General features: G+C 32.3%; 1 protein-coding gene across 1 annotated transcript in view; it reads right to left on the bottom strand.

Moving 5' to 3' along the window:
• Window positions 1-19463, bottom strand: part of MYO9A (myosin IXA) — a 301341-nt gene that overhangs the window by 233207 nt on the left and 48671 nt on the right. The window contains exons 4-7 of the mRNA XM_063090574.1: window positions 15871-15970; window positions 14358-14414; window positions 8133-8230; window positions 4713-4839 (exon numbers count right to left, since the gene is read on the bottom strand). Coding sequence (XP_062946644.1) covers window positions 4713-4839; window positions 8133-8230; window positions 14358-14414; window positions 15871-15970 — 382 coding nt within the window. The remainder of the gene's footprint in view (window positions 1-4712; window positions 4840-8132; window positions 8231-14357; window positions 14415-15870; window positions 15971-19463) is intronic.

Here is a 19463-nt window from a genome sequence, read left to right as displayed (position 1 = left end):
AACAAAGGGACATGCACAAGAATGCCTATTATATTACTATCTATAAATGGGAAATTACAAACAACCACAATCCCCACTAATAGGAAAAAAGATAAATTATGTTTTATTCATACAATGGCATCTTATAAGAAGTTAAAAAAAAATTCTGGAATATATAAATCAGAATTCAAAAATTTCAATAACATACTATTAAATGAAAAAAGTCAAGTTTCAGAATGATGCACACAGTACAACATTTATGTAAAGTCTGAAAACATGCAAAACAAAACTATATATTCTTTGTAGAAACACCTACATATACTGAAAATATTTTTTAAAAAAATGGGAATGATAAACACCAAATTCCTAAATCTGGTTACCTCTGGTGGGGGCAGGGTACACAGTGAACTTCAATTATATACAATATTTTATTACTTGGGTAGGGCTGTAAGTACGTGTTTATTACATTGCTTTCTATATAACACTTTGTGCTGGAAACATTTCATAGCTTAACAAGGAAAAAAGAAAATATGCTAAAACAGAAATTAATACATAATAAATAAAATGGTAGAATGGTAAATCTAAAGGCCAATTATTTGAAAATATAAAAAGACACAATAAATAAATAGATAGATAAAGAACAAATCTCACACAATTGAAAAGAAAAAAATTATTAAACTCAAAAATCAAACACCATAGAGAAAAAATTTTAAAGAATTACATTAATAGAATATTTACAAAGAACTCAAAAATAATAAATTTTAAACATTGAATATGATTTCCTAGAAAAACACAAATTATCAAAAAAACTCAAGCCAGATTTGAAAATCCTAAAAAATTAGCAAACACACAATAAACAAAAAAGACATCAAACACAGTTGTTCATAAGGTTGCTATCTCTCAGACCTTTAAGAAATGTATTATTTTTCACTAATGATCCTTCTAAGTGTAAAATAAAGGGGAAAAAAGGACTTTAAAAAACTACGTAACTCATTTTAAAGAAATGGCTTAATGCTAACTCTAAAACCTGACATAGATTATACACAGATCTACACACATATGTACAACCACAATAAACACACTAATCTTTCTTATTTTATTTGGTAAGCATCCTAAACAAAATATTACTGAATTCATGATATATTAATCAGCTACCTCTATAATTTTCTAAGTATTTTTAGTTGTACATATATGACTTTAAAATTTTTTTTAAAACTTCATTAATACAAAACAAGTAGCAATGGATTCAATATCCAATCTACAAAGTTTTTTATATTCGCCTAATTGAGAAACTGATCTGTATATTAAAAACCCATTTTATATTATTTGAATAGATATTAAAATATACTCAAAATACATAAATCTGCTAAAAACCAAACAGTTTTTGGTACTGATGATGATTCTAAATATCTCACAACAAAAACATCCTCCACAATTACCCTCAATTAATCTAGTGCATCTTATTCACCTTTCAATAATTTCATAAGTATCCCTCCCAAATAGGCTTCAGTAAACAAAAACTCAAAACATTCCCTGTTGTCTGAGTTAACTACAAAAAATAATTGAAAAAATGAAAAAAATTAAACCACTACTTTTATTTTTTAATTTTATTTTGTCGATATACATTGTGGTTGATTATTGTTGCCCCTTACCTAAACCATTACTTTTTTTTTTTTTTGTCTTTTTGTGACCGGCCATACCGCGCTCAGCCAGTGAGCGCACAGGCCATCCCTTATGTAGGATCCGAACCCGCAGCAGGAGCACTGCTACACTCCCAGCGCCACACTCTCCCGAGTGCGCCATAGGATCGGCCCCCTAAACTACTACTTTTAAAACATTTGTTCTTCAAAACTAAATCTATATTTTATCATTAACTGAATCACTTTGGGGAGGAGAATTAAATTAAATAGTAAATAGGGTTTAAATTTTAATTAAACCAGTTATTGTGCCTATCTTTGTATTTTATCTCAAACAAAGCCTTGAAGTTACAATTATTATTATCAATTTTAACCAACTAGAGGCAATCATTTTTAAAAATAATTTCTAAGAACTACTATAGGAAGGATACCATGGTAGATATCTTCTAAAGCTCCTCAACTTTGAAGCTATTTTCTTTCTACTTCATAGTAAACTTCAGTCCTAGAACCAGTCCAAGCTACACACAAGAGGAATTTAAGAAGCTTGGGTTCAAAAGTGAGATTTGCCATCAAATCAATCACATTTGCCATTAGTCTAATTTTCACAATGGTAAGCCCAATTCTCAGAACTGGATTTCTTACTTTTAACAATATCTGAGTTCCTCTTTAAATTGCCTGAATTGCTCTTACTGAAGAAGGAATACTGCACTAGGACCAGAAGCCCTGGTACATACTAAATGCCTAGACTTATAAGACTGCTAGCCACAATGCTCTGTATTACCACAATACCACATGCTTGGCTAAAATATCACCTGAAATGCCTGACTAAAATACCACCTGTTCTCTGACGTTCACGACTTTTAAAAGTGTGACCTTCCGACACCACCCTCCACCACCTGGTAAAACTTCTTTCCAGTGAGTGAGTCTAGTTCCAATTCAAGGTACTCCTTTCTCCTACCCCTTCTGCCAGACTACCATTCCATCAAAGTTAATATGCAATGCTCAGTTATGTACAGAAAAAATAAACACTGTAAGGTTAGACAAATAAGAAAGATGCATCCATTGCTCTCAAAGAGCACTGCAGCCTTATTATGGAGACAAACTTTATGATGCAAAACTAAACTATACTGCATAGAAGCAAATGCTCTATGTTTACAGAGTCAGTTAAGATCACTTAATAAGGTTAAGCCATATGATGTAGTATATAAACCATGATTTGAAAGATGAATAGTATTTTAATAGAAAAAAAGCAAGCATTCATAATTGCCAAAAATTAGAAACAACCAAGATGTCCTTCAAAAGGTGAAAAGATAAACTGTAGTACCTCCATGCAATGGACAATTACTCAGTGATAAAAATAAATGAACTATCAAGCCATAAAAAGACATGGATGAATTTAAATGCATATTTCTAAGTCAGGCTGAAACAGCTACATACTGTAAGATTCCAATCATACTACATTCTGGAAAAGACAAATCTATACAGCCAGCAAAACGACCAGTGGTTGACAACAGTTTGGGGGAAGGAGTAAGACAGGTAAAGCACAGGGGATTTTCAGGGCAGCAAAACTATTCTGTATGATACTGTAATGGTGAACACATGACTTTATGCATTTGTCAAAACCCATACAACACAAGAAATGAACCTTAATGCATGCAAATTTTTAAAAATTACTTAAGACACTAGGGGAATTCCAAGAAGGAAAGTATACCATTACAAGAGAATCTAACTGTATGACAAATATAGGAAACAACCTCAACAAAGGGGGTGGGAGGAAAAGGTGCCAATCTAAGTAACTCTGGAAATCAGTGAAGTCCGTAGGACTAAAGACAAAAGGAACTGCATGTAAGCACTGTACTCTAGATGATAAAGTCATTTCCCAGAGGGTTCCAGGTTAACAATTCTGATACTACTATATGTGTATACTGGAATTAAACAATTAAGTAAATTGATGGCAGAAGGTTGGAGACAGGTTTCTCACTGTTGAAGTGGGAGTTTATATATATACAAGGGGAGGAGGCTAGAATAATCCAGATGGGAATGGATTTGAGACATCAGCATAAACTCGTGTTTAGCTTTTTATAGCTACAGATGGTTACATATAGAAATATTTATACATGTATTTCCTTGCTGTCAGATGAGAGGGCCTAAAAGAAACAACATCCCATTTGGTAGGGGGAATCTAGAAAGATAAGAAGTTAGCTGGGGAAATATAAAAAATCATCACTCCAGGAAGAAAGAATAAGGTAAAAAAGACCTTGATATGGGAAGAACCACAGTAGGAGATGAGGACCTTTAGGTCCTATTCAACCTATGAAGAAAAAAAAAACTACAGGTGATACTGAACAACACAAGGGTTAGGGGTGCTGACCCCCTGCACAGTCAAAAATCTGTGTATAAATTTTGGATCCCCAAAAAGTTAACTACTAATAGCCTACTGTTGACCAGAAGCCTTAGTGATAATGTAAGCAGTTGATTAACACATATTTTGTATGTTATATGTATTATATACTGTATACTTACAATAAAGTAAGCTAGAGAAAAGAAAATATTAAGAAAATCATAAGAGAAAATACATTTATACTACTGTACTACATATTCACTGTAAAAAAAAAAAAAATCCATGTATAAGTGGACCTGTGCAGTTCAAACCCGTGTTGTTCAAGGGTCAACTGTATTATCAGTACCTTTTCTCTCCACCCACCCAGATACCCAATCTTCAAATAAAATAATCTAACCAAAATCTTACCATGAGAAGAAATATCAAATATGGAAAGAGAAAAATTAGCATAGGCCCCGAACATTATACAGTCTAGAATGGAAATACTCTATCCAGCAAATTGAGGGATTATGGATGTCTGGGGCAAGTGGAAGCAGGGGAGAAAACCCAATTCTTCTAAAGATTCTGACACACTCAATAACAAAGTGAAATAGCTATCAGGAAAAATTCCATCTTTTGGAAACATTATTAAAAAATAGAGTCTAATAAAAACATTACCAATAAAAAACATTAACCCATTTATACCCACAGAATAGTTACATAAAATAAGAAGTTACTCAGTATTTGAAATGAAAACTGAGAATGTAATCACTCACTTCTAATAATTCTGAGACAACAGGTAGAACTTCAGGATTACAGATATCAATGGAGTCATCCCGGTATGTCTTCTTTTTATAACAGATATTACCCAAATGTAGTATCGCTGAGAGAAGAGAAAAAATCCTGTGAAAATAAAACCACAAATTACAGCTTACTCATGCATATTCTGAAAGCTCATTTCATTCCAAAATTCTAGTTAAGCAAAATAACCAGTATGAACATGAAGTATTTAGTATTCAGAAAAATAAGAAATATGGAATAATCATAACTATAATAATTAAAATTTACTGAGTGTTTACTATGTGTTAGGCACTGCACAAAGTGCTTTACATGACCTTACTTTTACTTGTTATGTGGTTGTTTCAAGAGGACTTCTTGCTATATTGCCTGAATTTGCTGTAGTGTTTTAGAAAGCCCATGCCTTTCTAAATGCTATTCATCCTGCCTGGAATGCCTTTTCCCCGTACTGTCTGTTTCAGGTGTACTGTATCAGAATCTCCAAAGAAAAGGCTTTGGAATCTTTATTTTTTAATCAAGTATCCTAGATGATTTTTTATTTTTAGTTATATTTTTTAAATGCTTTCCTATATCATATTATGGTGCCCTTGGTAAATGCTTTTTTAAAAAAATTATGCCACCAATGGGGTATATTATCTAATATCAGGCTGCTACTGTGAAACACCTTCATCTGGACCCTTCCTCCTCTACTTTACCCCTGCATCAGAAGAATACATGCCTTCCAGTAAACAATTAATCCCCCCACTTATACACTACATTCCATCAACTCCAGTGATCTCAAGAGCCTTACTGTACTCATTTCCTATCTTACCTGAACCTACAAGAATTTTCTATCAAAATATTCTTATGTTCACTTCTCTCTTATTTTAAATAAACCATCCTAGATCCCACATTTCCTTCCCTTCACAAAAAGCTTACTGAAATGTTAACTTATACTCCTTGTCTTCACTTTGTCACTCCTACTCACTACCACATTCTGACATCTGCTCCCCACTATATCTCATAGAGGTTACCAAAGACTTTCAATTAGGTTATGTCCTTAACTTATCTGACATCTCAGAGGCATTAAACATGATGAACACTCCATAAAAGACCTCCTGAATCTCCTTACATACACATCTTTGTGCTTTGTTCAGTTATTTCCTTAGGATAAATCTGGTCTACTAGTAAAAATTGTGTTAAGTATTTTCCTCAAATTAGGATGTATTCTAATAAAACAAAGATATTGCTTTAGGAAACTGATATACTTTGAGAGGTATCAGTATCTAATTTCTAGGTCTAATTTTTCAAATAATTTAACATTTTTAAATGATGAAATCATTTACATCACTCAAAGAAAATACAAGTCAATGACAAAGGAGTAATTCATAAAAAACAGTCTTGGTTAAATTAGGGAGTAAACTCAGTAACAACTGAAACATTATAAAAATTCTTGGAAGTCAAAAGACAAAAGTACAAATTCATGAACTACTTATTAAAAACTATTTTTAGTACTAGTTTATAAGGTTGCTAATTACATTGTTTCAATATTTTGGGTTCAATAATCAGCACATTAATGTTCTTACACACAAATATGTGATGCATAGTCTCCAGCAATAATGAATGTCATATAAACAATTTAATGTACTATAAATCAATATAAACGTTTTAAAATAAGAAAAAGAATCCTTTTTCTCAAAAAGCTTATAACCTTGCATTAGGAGATAACAAATAACTATACTAAATGGCACGACATCTTAAAATACAGAAGGCAGAAAGAGCACAGTTAAGGAAAAGTTCATAAAAAGAGCATGACATGAACAGTGCTCTAAAGAAAATATAGGTTTTAATTCACATACCAAGTTTAACGCTACCTATAAGGTTATGTTAAGAGAGATTCTGGAGTAGATCTAAATTCAGTAGAAAGAATGTTGTGATTTATTAGCAAAGTTTATCATGGTCACAGGAGACACAACTGGCAGTACACACGATATGCTCTCTATCTAAAAAATTAAAAATATGTGAATGAATGGAAGTGAGATTAAAATCATTCCAAATAAACAAAACAGTAAATGTTCAGAACATAACATAATGCTTTAGAGAATAAGACTATATAGTTTAGTTAAAATGTAAAACTTGTGTTAGGGAATATCTGAAGATAAAATTTGAGTGAAAGGGAAGGGTCAAATTGGAGGCTAGGCTACTAAGAACATACAAGGGTACTCCAAAAAGTTCATGAAAAGATTCATACTATCTTTCAATTTTATTTTTCCACAAACGTTTTGAAGTACCCTCATATTGTTTCCAGTGGTTTCCAGTATAGGATTCAATCACATCAGAAAGTACAAAAGATGGTCCCTTGCTTGGTATGTGAGAAGTAAACATTATACATGCAAATTATGCTATCTAAAAAAAAAAAAAGTTAAGTTCCAACTATTATTTAATATATAGATATACTTCATTTAGTCCATATATCAACCAGTTAGTTGTCACATGCAGTGAATGTGGCATCCTGAGGGAAGAGTGGAAGCACTACAGCATGGAGAAATAGAGAAGGATACTCTTATTTACTAACTTTCAATAAATTGCAGTTTAAGTCACCAATTAAATGGGTTTGCATACTTACATATTGTATTATTTGGTTTTAACTAACATCATTTAAAGGTTCTAGCAAAGAATATGCTAACCAAAAAGTCATACCAATGATGTAAGCACAAGAAAACAAGAGAATAGCAGAAGTGATAGTCTCCGACTCCTAGTATGAGCTCATCAATCATGAGATTAAAAACTGACAATATAATTAGATCTGACATATGCATCAATAATAATTCCCCCCTCAAAAAATAATTATAAGTAACTACTCTTTTCTGGTGAGAGTCAAGGTCGTGTCTTTGATTTTAAATAGTTTGTTTTATTTCTTTCTTTAATTTTAAATATAATTTTTATACCAATCTTTTTATATTTCTAATTTGCTAATATCCACAATGAACAAAATGTATTTAATACAAGAGTATAAACATAAATATACAGAGGAAATACACAGAAAATTATTTTTTACTGATAGGTATGCCCAACTTAATAGGATTAGGGATCAATGATATAGAAAACAAGAAGCTATAAAAATAGTTTAATAAGTCAATAGTTTTAAGTAAGGTCCATGAATAGGCTTCAGGAGCACCATGAATTCATGTACTTATACGCAAATGTACATTTTAAAAGAAGAGCTCCAGCTTTCACTAGATTCTCAAAGAATTTATGACAAATAAAGCAATTCAAAACAATGCTTAATATGGATGAGGCACTAGATCAGGAATACCAGTTAGAAAACTGTGTAAAAGGACCAAGGGAGAGAAATCTTTCAAAGACACATAACGATTTATTCTAGACTGGGGGTATAAGAATACAATAAATAAACTCACTGTCTTCGTGTCTTGGGAAGAAATCCTACCATTTCCATGGCCAGTTGTAAGCGTTCAAAGTCATGCCTCAAATCTTCTCCCTCTACCATAAAGCAATCCTGTTTATTTAAGATAAAAGGAAAAAAATCAAGATCACCTATTGAAAATAATGTGGGCCATTAAGAAATAATGGTAATTTAAGATAAGTATCCCTGTGTAGAAATGCAAATTAGAACCACTGAAATATTTAGAGATAGTAAAATTCATTGGACATCTCATATCACCACAGGTATGCAAACTAAACACATACCTACCAAAATACCAGTAGGTTACCTTTCTTCTCTCTTTCACAAACACTAAGGCAAAGATCTCAAAAGTAACTCAAAAGACAAAGAGCTAGCAGCACTCATAAAGTATTCTAAGACCATGTTTGATTTTGAGTGGTTCTGAAGAGTTTGGGAAATTCAAAGCATTTAAGAACTGCTCAATTCTACCAACAAATGTTATTTGTTCAACAAATATTTAACAAGTGCCTACCATATGCAAGGCACTGAACTAGATCCTGGTGACACAAAAATAAATTCTAGAAGAGGCAGTAATTTAGTGAGGAGGTGGAGCTTAGATTTATATAATATAAAGAGGTTTACGTTACATCTATATCAGATGTATAAATAGTTCATAATGAAATAGACACACCAAGGTCAAGGGTTCGGATCTCCACAGAGGCCAGCCACCAAAAAAATAAATAAATAAAATAATAATAATATAGACAACATGGTAATCAATCACGAAAAGAAACAAGTATATGTGAAAGTATAAAAACCATCAAAAAACACACATCATGAGTCAGTAAAAATAGCTGTGGACTATCCAGATAAAAAATATTACTTTTTTAGCAACCCCTTGAATTTCAGTCCCCAGCATAGCCAAATAGTAACACTGTAGACATAATCTAAATCTTCAAAACAGAAATGAGTCTTTAAATCTCCTTACTATTTGTTCTCACAGTCCCTTGCACTTAAATTTTCAAAAACCTCCTCATACTTGTATTTTTTAAATACCTCTCTTCCTAGAGAATATTCCATCAAATACTCAATAAACACATGAACTGTTATCTGTCTTATTCACTACAGATCTCCAGGATCAAGTCAAGGCAAAGAACACAGTGAGTAATTATTGAAGTAAATACATAATTACTGAATTATTGAACAATATATAAATATTAAATTGAATGAAACATTCCTTTTTGAAAAATAAAGTGCTCATTTATTTTCTAAAAGTACCTGCCATGTACCAAAAAATCTGCTTTAGGTACTGTAAAAATGATATAGATATAAAGTTTAAAATTAAATATTAAGTTTTAGAATGCTGGTAATATTTTTCATTGTTTACACTGAAATGCACAAATGCAGAGTTTAAAATTTTAAATTCACTGCAAGAAAAGGTCTTCCTGAGAACCCACACACTTAATTTTCTAACTATAAACTTACTGGCAAGCCATTTTAAGATACTTTCTACAGACATGCCAATATTCTACTCACTAAAATAAATTTAAGTTGACACATTTTTCTTTTACCTATAGTAAAGCTCTTTTAAAAAGCTCTTTTGCTTCTCTTTTCCCCCAACCACAAACAGTTCATTCTCTTTAGGATTTAACAAATATTTTTCCATAACAAACAAGTGGGGGGGAATCCATCCTTCCACTGTAAACTCAATGATACAGCAATGATTCTTTCAACTGACAGTGTTCTCATCTGCCCCAAAAGTGAATGAAACAATTAATGTATATAAAATACAGGGAAAGTAAATAGAAAGCAAATACTCAATACTAAAATATAGACACATTTATATTTGCTATTATCCTTAATCAATTTCTCCAGAAATACAAAGTGATCTCAGTGAACACCAAAATCATAATTAATTTTTTAAAATGATTACTGATTCCCTTAACTGTTTCCCTGATGACAACTGTGGAAGAAAAACTAAGGATGGTTTAAATCTACCAGACCAGAAATTCCCTTATCTTAATTTGGGTTCACCTGGAAGCAGACCTTAGGCAAACCAAGATTCAAGTACAAGTAATGGGGGAAGTGAGAAAGTAAAACAGGGAAAGGAAGGTAGCCTAAACAGAGTTCTCTATGAAAGTAGCTACCACAGTGGGTAACGAGTTTAATCCCAAAGTTATCTCTTGGAAACAATGTAAAACCTAGAGATGTGAGGTAGTTGCAGTATTTATTTACCATCTCCCATCAGTCACTGGTTGAGGACTTGTAGACATAGTGGCAGGCAAGTCACTTCTAGAAAGCCCTTTCAGTATCATAGCTAATTCTTCTGCCCAACTCGGTGCAGGCTCTTGTCTTACTTGTAACATGCCACTGCATGCCCCGTTCCCCACAAACACACCAAAACGCTCTTTCATGATATCAGGCCTTTTTTCCCCCTTTGTATAGGATAAAGTGAATCCATTCTCAATTACAAATGCCTAGTATAAGCTTAGCATGTAGTAAGCACAATGTGGGTATGACGAAGAGAAAGAGAAGGGGAAAGTCAAATTAGATATTTTCTTCTATGTTGTCTGTATTTCTTAAAATGGTATTTAAGAAATCATACTTTTTTACAACTACCAGTGTATAGTGCAGGACACAAATCAGAAAATTGACTTTGATTGAAAGTTAGTAAAGCTGCTGGAGATCATTGAAGAAAAAAGGATATAAGAACATGGGTTTGATTAGAATCTGTTACACTATCAACTACCTTCACTAATACAGGGGCAATTCAAATTCTGAGCCAATGTTGCTTCTTGTGTGAAAGGTAATCATACTAACTACAACCAGGGGTTTTATCAGGATCAAATATAGTATGGATGTTAAGTGCTTTTTAAATGTAAAACATATGCAGAGAAAATTGTACAACATGCATAGACATACTGCACTGGCAGAGGGTAAAGCCAGAAAGACAATGTTTAAAGGAGTAATCATGAACGTACAAACTGACAGATGGGGTATGGCAGCAGGAGTAGTCTTTATGAAGTAGCAATACTTAAATCAGAGTGAACAGAAAAGAAACATTATGGTCTCAAAGGATCCTGATGCAACTTGGTCAGGATGCCCAAGTTGCATCAGGATCCATGAAAGCACTGCAGCAGGTCTACCTCATGGGAAAATGGACTGCCAGGTGTTTATAGATGCTTGGATTTCTGTAAAGATAGTAGTGACCAACGTTAGAGCTTGGCTGGTCTCCATGGATATAGTATAGTTCAAATCCCTCTGCAGTATAGTGAACATGACAGTGTCCTGAGACTATCACTTACTATGGTCAATTATCATTAAAACCCTACGTGATAGGGGCCAAACTCGGGGCTCACTTGGGAGAGTACGGCACTGGGAACGTCGCGGCCGCAGGTTCGGATCCTATATAGGGATGGCCGGTGCGCTCACTGGCTGAGCGTGGTGCGGACGACACCAAGCCAAGGGTTGCAATACCCTTACCGGTCACAAAAAAAAAAAAAAAAAAAAAAACTACGTGATAGTTGGACCCTAAAATTCAAGGCTTGGTTGAGATAAATAAAATTAGGTGAGACTGATCCCTTACATTAAAAGTATTCAAAAGAGCTTTAAGGTTCAATTATAGCAGACATTAGCCATCATATTATCAATATTTAATTCATCCTCCATTATTTTGTAACTTTGGAAACAAAGGCCAAGAGATGTTGTTAAAAATAAAAATAAGAAGAGTTTATATTTAAGTAGATTACTATCATTAGAATGGAAATTGGCACTTACTAAATATCTTCCACATTTCAACCACCGTGAGAGTCACTTGATATGTTTAATCTCACTAAATCCTCAAAACACAAGGAGATAATTTTTAAAAATTATATATATATATATATATATATATATTTTTTTTTTTTTTTAAAGGTAAGAAAACAAATTCAGAGGTTAAATAACTCACCGAAGGTCAAAACTTTTGTAAATAACAGGGCTGGCCAAACCAAGATCTGTCCAGTTGCAAATGCTCTGCTCTCTCACATGCAACACTAGTACTTGAGCTTATTTAATAGGGTTACCCTTAAAAGAAATTAAATCACAATATAATGGGCAACAACAGTCCCCATGTAAAAAGAAATTTTCTCACTATAGGTCCCTTTGGGGCCATTTATACAATTCCATAAAATATATAAGTAACGTAGCATAAATGGCAGAACTTTAACAATCCTCTCTGCCCATAATGCTAGTCACTTAAGTTCTAATAACTCATAGGAAAACAAAGTTTAATTTGTTCCCAAGTATGAGGGTACTTCAAAATTTCATGGAAAAATAGAATTAGAAGGTAATATGAAACTTTCCATAAACTTTTTTTAAGACCCCTCATATAATATATTATATATTTATATGAGAGAGAGAGAGAGAGAGAGAGAGAGAGCGCATGTGTGTAATGGAGCTAACAGAAAAAAACAAAACAAAAGATCCTGAGACTGACTGCTTGCTTTTATTAATTGACATGTGAGAAAAAGAATCCAAAATCAATCAAAGTTCCAACTATAATAGATTTGAAAATACAGTAAGAGGGTTGACAGTGATGAAACTAACAGTAAAGAATGAGATGATGGCTACAAAGTTCTTCTAAAAAAAAAAGATGGATTATGATTTCAATGGTGACAGCAATGGCGGCAACAAAATTTACTGTGTACTTAGTGTTAAGCACTCTACCAAGCTCTTTATATGCACGGTCTAATTTAATACTCACAAAACTTAAAAACCGTTATTATCCCTTTAAACGAATGATGGGAACAAAAGAATTAAGTGACCTACTAAGGATCTCAAACCTAGTAAGTGGATGAGTCGGTATTCAAATCTGGTCAGTTTATGTACTTTAGAGCTCAAATTCATAAGCATTACTTAACTGTCTCTGAATAGTAACAGGTCAGTTCACAATTTCACTGTAAGTTCTGAACAGGCAATGAAGTCTTCTATCTGTAGTATGAGTTCACAGTCTCCTACCTGCTTTCCAACGAGGCATGGTCACTCAGTGTAGTAAGTGAAAAGAAAAGTGGAAGCTTCTCAAGGTGGCAAAACAACTTAAAATCTTTCTATTAAAATTTATCAGATTCTATAAATTTTAATGTCCAATATTTATTTCCCAAAATGTTAAATCTGAAACCAAAATTTACTTGATTTATTATAAAATAGGTCAAACTTTGTCTGAAGGAAAAAATTAAGATCCACATACACTGATCCTTCTCAACTCTAGCTAGTTTTCCAATTAGTGGAGTTTATAATCACATGCAATGAGAATTAAAGTCATACATGTTATGTTTCCAGGAAGAATACTTAACAAATTGATTCATTAGTTAATTAATAGATATAGGTACATATGTGTGTGTGTGTGTGTGTGTGTGTGTGTGTGTGTGTGTGTGTGTGTGGTTTTCAGCCTTTCATAGCTGACCTAATTGCAATCTAAAGAAAAGGAAAAAGATTTTTGTCCTCTTTCTATGGTTACGAACTTGTCTTCATAAAATATAATAAAATTAAATTTACCTACTCATTTATAATACATCATATATGCCCTTAAATTACTCAATTTAAAACATAAAATAATCTAATTTATAAAAATTATAATATTTAATTTTTGGAAAGTTTTACTAAGACTATATAGCCTCTCTTGCTAATGAAAAAATATATATATATACTTTCACTTGTTATGTGAAATGATTGTTGACATATAAAAGATGATGTAATTTTTTTAATAAATAATAATTACTCATAACACATGGATAATAAAACTACTAAAAATAATTTCAAAAATAAATCTCAGGAAAAAACCTATAGTTCATACAGATCCACATCAATACTGAAGAATCTGAAATGTGATCAATTTACTGCTTGTCAAAAAAAACACTGAATGTGAACTAAACATTAGCAACAGGGTTAACTGGTTAGCTCAGTTGGTTAGAGCTCACCGTCAGATCCTGGTACAGGTCAGCCACCAAAAAAAAACAAAGCGAAACAAAACAAACAACATTAACAACAACAACAAAAAAGAAAACATAAATTGACTGGTTTTTAATCAACAAACCATACACATATTAATCAATCATTCAGAGAAATTAAACACTGATTTATATTCTTTCCTAGGATTCTTAGCATTTCAGCTGATTTTCAGTCTAAGTCATGAGATGGATGCAAATGAGCAACGTGAGATCCCTTTAACAGGAACACAGAATACTTAGGTACTTTTACTGACCGGCTCAGAGTCATAGCAATAATCATCCCAGCTCTGTCTGAGAGGTTTCTTTGTTATCTGAAAGTAAGGCAGATTAGTTAGGTAGAATACTGGTTATTATACTTCTCTAATAATATCTTAGATGTAGATGTAGTGTGCAAGTAGCACTGCAAAAGTTATTTTGCAAAGCAGCAAGAAACAACTAAATAAACATTCAGACTCTGGGAGACCGTATATTATTCTGTCCAACCCATACATGCCACTGTCTGATATTTATATAAACTGCTAAGTCCCATCCTATGAAAACAGACATTCCGAAAACAATAGGTTATGGTCACTAATTACAGGATCTGAAAGGGAAGCAAAACTGAATTTCTCTAATACTAAGAACTATCAACTCATTTATAGGCAATTACTACTTTTAAAAAAAGAAAATACTTAATGACCTAGTATAATGCAAATAATTTAAATAGGAGGAAAAAAACTCAGAAGCTGAATTAGCAATTAAAAAAAAAAAACTACTTAATTCTAGTCACTAAAAATGCCTAGCATTATATCAGAAAGTGGTATTTAGAATAACTGAAATTCTCACTATACTGATAAAAAGTAAAGTTAGTTTATATTAATATGTAGTTTAAAATTAAGAAATATAAGTTATAGAACATACTGGGGAACAGTCTAAGATGTCACCATCATAACCCTAAATATGTACTACAATCTTTGAGCCATCATTAAAGTGTCGATTTGCTTTATAAAACCTTCATAAGGATTTTTTTAACTGCCATTAAGGAATTTCTTTCCATAGATATTATATCTTACCCCCAAACTATTAAAAAATGAGAGAGAATCTATTATTTAAATGATCTACTATTATGCCAATTCCATTAATATTGGTTTTAGTATTTTGGTTAATATGAGGAATAATAAAATTAAGAGAAACCAATGTAATGAAAAGCTGTGAGAATTACTGCTTGCTGTGGAAGTTTAGGCGTGAATTTTAAGTTTTGATGAAAGATTCAAATTTTCTACACCATTTGCCTTTAATGAATTTCGTACTGAATGCTTAAGAGGTTGTTCATTAAATTATAAATAGTAATACTCTAAGTCAATATCATAATATGCAAAAAGGTATGTGCATTAAACTTCAAAACATGCAAAGCAGGTTTGAAGTAATGCTTTGCAAAGGACAAGCATTAATCAGTAACATTTAACATACTGGGGCCTTTAAGAGGTAAATCACTTTGTAAAAAGTAAACTATTTTTCTAATATGGAAGTACAAATAAATAGCTTATTTTTTTAAAGAGTCTCACCGAAAACAAAAAGCACATATGTAATTAATCTTTTAACACATAGGAGAGTGATAATTTTTAAATTTGAGAACTGCATCACATAAACTTTTAGATTGTATGTATGAAAACGCTTGTTAATATCTGTCATCAGGTTTGTGAAAGAAACTATAGAAAAAAAAGGTTTTTTAAAGAGCTAAAATTTAATAACGTCCTCAATTTCAAAATGCTTTTCATGAACTCTCACCTGATTGAGATAATGATATTCCTCTGGTTGTTTAAGGTGGAATGCTAATCTCTCTTCTTCACTTGCTCCTGCCAGGAGGTAATAGAATACATGATAGTTCCTGTTGGAAACAGAGAAGTACAGCTTTATAGTGAATATGATTTATGGTTATCATTTAACAAGAAAAAAAGGTAAACATTAACTAGTAAAATGTATCAGCTTTGCTTCATTTTTTTTTTTTTTAAACTGTAAGTATAAAAATTTATTAAGATAAAGTTGAGACATCAGTCAAGGATGGAAACATTTAACAATATAGATAATTTGCTGTAGGAGTCATGGAACTTAAAATATACCAAATAGTTATATTTTCCAAAGAAATGCAATAAAAATGTTCAACTATATAGACCTACTCAACTGTTTGATAAAATCACTCCCTCATACGGTATGAACTATATTTCTGTGATTCTGGAATTAGTTGGAATCTGCTACATTAAAAAAAAAAAAAAAAGAAAAGAAAAAAACTATTATTTTAATTAGTACCAGTGTTTGTGTGGTGAATAGAGATCAGGTATTATATAGGTGAAGAAATCAAACTGTAATATTTCACTTTTATCTTTGGGGAAAACACAGATGGGAGTGAAAACAGTCAGTCATATTATTTACCTTTCTTGAAAAATTAAACTCAGATGGGCTTAGTCTCAAAATTTTGCTAGATGTATGTACAGTAAAATAATATAGACTAAAATAAACAGTATGGTTTGACTGAATGGAAAAATTATAGAATATTTGTAAAGATTTTTTTTTTTTAATTTTATTTTGTCGATATACATTGTGGCTGATTATTGCTCCCCATCACCAAAACCTCCCTCCCTCTTTGCTTCATTTTCTAATATAAATGTGTAAATTCAATATTTAAGTATTCCTACAAAATAGAATGATGTTTTGAAAGCAGGAAATAGAGAGGGATGAAGGTAGCAAAATAGCAAAGTTAAGAACTCTGAAAATTCTCTCCTCCATAAAATGAATGAGAAACCCAGCAAATTTGTCAGAATTAACTTTTTCAGAACTCTGGAAATTAACCAAAAGCTTACAGCAATAATCTCAGTATAAACAGCTTTGTGGCATAACTTGCCCTATTCCATCCCCTGCTCACCAACTCCGCAGGAGCCTTGAAAACAAACAGCCTGCAACAGAGGTTAACACCAGAAGCCTGGCAGCCACCAAAAGGGACAGAACAGGGTTGGTGCTCTGTCAAAGCTTCATTCCCTAAGAAACAGCTTTATTTGAACTGTCTGATGGTTCTCTGGAAGAAGCCATATCAAGACTAACTTTATGTGGCTTGATTCAGAGTTTGCACAGTGCAAAAATCTTTTCCCCAGAGGTATCTATAGAACACAATTCAGGCAACTATTGGACATACCAGCTGCCTGAAGCACTGGATAAAAGATAGGGCAAACAATAGACCAACCAGAAAAGTTAAAAGGATGAATATGATCTCCATGCAGGCTTTGAAAAGCTCCTGGTAATCTAAAAGGGTATACGTATGCATAAGGCTGTGTGTGTGCCCAACGTTGTATGCACTCTCAGAAAAGGGCAGATGAGGTAATAAATTCTTATTTATGGCTAGCCCTGAAGGTCTGCACAAACAGGAAGTAAAAGCTAAGGTGGATTTATAAAATGCCTAGCTGAGTGTTGAAGGCAAGGCCCAATATACACAGATCTGTGGCAAAGATGAGGAGAGTAATTGTTTCCAAAGCATTTAAAGAAATCTCTCTGTCCAATCATTATCTGACAACTAAGCTAAACAAACATATACTTCAATGGCCACACTCGAAAAAGAATACAGACTTTACAAAATCAGTTCAGAAAAGTCACAAAACAATCAAACAGCAGAAATAAAAACAAAATTCACATACCCTGAGAGTGGGAGAACTTTTTTCCAGAGTCGCCACCTTATATTATTCAAAATGTTCAATTCTCAATTTAAAAAAATTATGAGACATGCAAAGAAACAAGAAAGTAGAACCCATACAAAGGAGAAAAAACAATCATTAGTAACTGTCTGAGAAACCCCAGACTTACTAGTCCACATTTTAATCGGCTATTTTTAAACATGTTCAAAGAACTAAAAAAAATCATATTTAACAAACTAAAGTATGAGAATGATGTCTCACCAAACAGAAATTATCAATAAATATGTAGAACTTAAAAGAAAATAATCAAAAAGAAATTCTGAAGTTGAAAAATAACTGAAATGAAAAAGTATCCAATGGAGCTCAACAGCAGATATAAACAGGCAGAAGAAAGAATCAGTGAACTTGAAGAAAAAGTCAATGAACTTTTGAAGGCAGGTCAATTGAGACTAGTCTGAGGAACACAAAGAAAAACAAATGAAGAAAAATAGTCTCAGACCTGTGGGACAACATTTAAAAGACCAACATATGCACAATGAAAGTCCCACGGGATAAAAAAAGAGAGGAACAGAAATTATATTTTAAAAGGTAATTGCCAAAAACTCCCCAAATTTGATACAAAACATTGCACATCTAAGAAACTCAACAAACTCCAAGGAGGATAAAACTCAGAGAGATTCACACCTAGACAAACCAAAACTGTGGAAAGACAAAGAAAGAATTCTGAAAGCACCAAGAAAGTAATGCCTCATCAAGGGATCTTAATATAAGATTAACAGCTGATTTCCCATCAGGAACCATGGCAGAGAGATAACATATTCAAAGTGAGGAGAGGAAAAACAAACAAACAAACAAAAAAAACTCCCTGTCAATCAAAAATTGTATATCAGTAAAACTATCCTTCAAAAATAAAGGAGTAATTAGGATACTTCCAGACAAACAAAAACTAAGAGACTTCATAACTAGCAGAGGGGCCCTACAAGAAATACTGAAGGGAGTTTTGCTGGCTGAAATAACAGACTCTAGACAAGATTCAATTAAACATGAAGAAATAAACAACACTGGTAAAAGTTAACTACAGGCTAATATAAAAGACAGTATGAATTTATTTTTTGTTTGTAACATTTTTTCCTCCTATTAAATTTGAAAAACAGCATAAAACAATAATTATAAATCTGTGTTGATATATATACCATTAAAAAGACTTGATTTGCCTAACAATAAGGAAAAGAATTACATAAAAGCAAAGTTTCTTGTATATTAACAGAATTAAGTTGTTATTAATCCAAATGATTGCTATAAATTAAGGTATTAACTATAATCTCCAGGGTAACTGCTAAGAAAATAACTAAAAAATATTAATAAAAGAAATGCCAACAGAATTAAAATAGTATACTAGAAAATATTTATGTAACACTAACAAAGGCAGTAAAAGGAAAACAGAGAAAGAGAAACATATCACACATATAGAAAACATAGTATTCGTAAATCCTACCTTATCTACAATTACACTAAATATAAGTGGATTAAACAATGTGATCCAAAGGCAGATTAACTGGCAGAAAGGATAAAAACAAAACATATGATCCAACTACATGCTGTCTACAAGAGACACACTTAAGATTTAAAGACACAAATAAACTGAAAATAAAGATGGGAAAAGCTACCATGTCAACAGTAACCTAAAGAAAGCTAAAGTGT

The sequence above is a fragment of the Cynocephalus volans genome, chromosome 3, assembly GCF_027409185.1.
Source record: "Cynocephalus volans isolate mCynVol1 chromosome 3, mCynVol1.pri, whole genome shotgun sequence".
In the NCBI taxonomy this organism is placed as follows: domain Eukaryota; kingdom Metazoa; phylum Chordata; class Mammalia; order Dermoptera; family Cynocephalidae; genus Cynocephalus; species Cynocephalus volans.
This window is presented reverse-complemented; position numbering and strand designations above follow the sequence as displayed.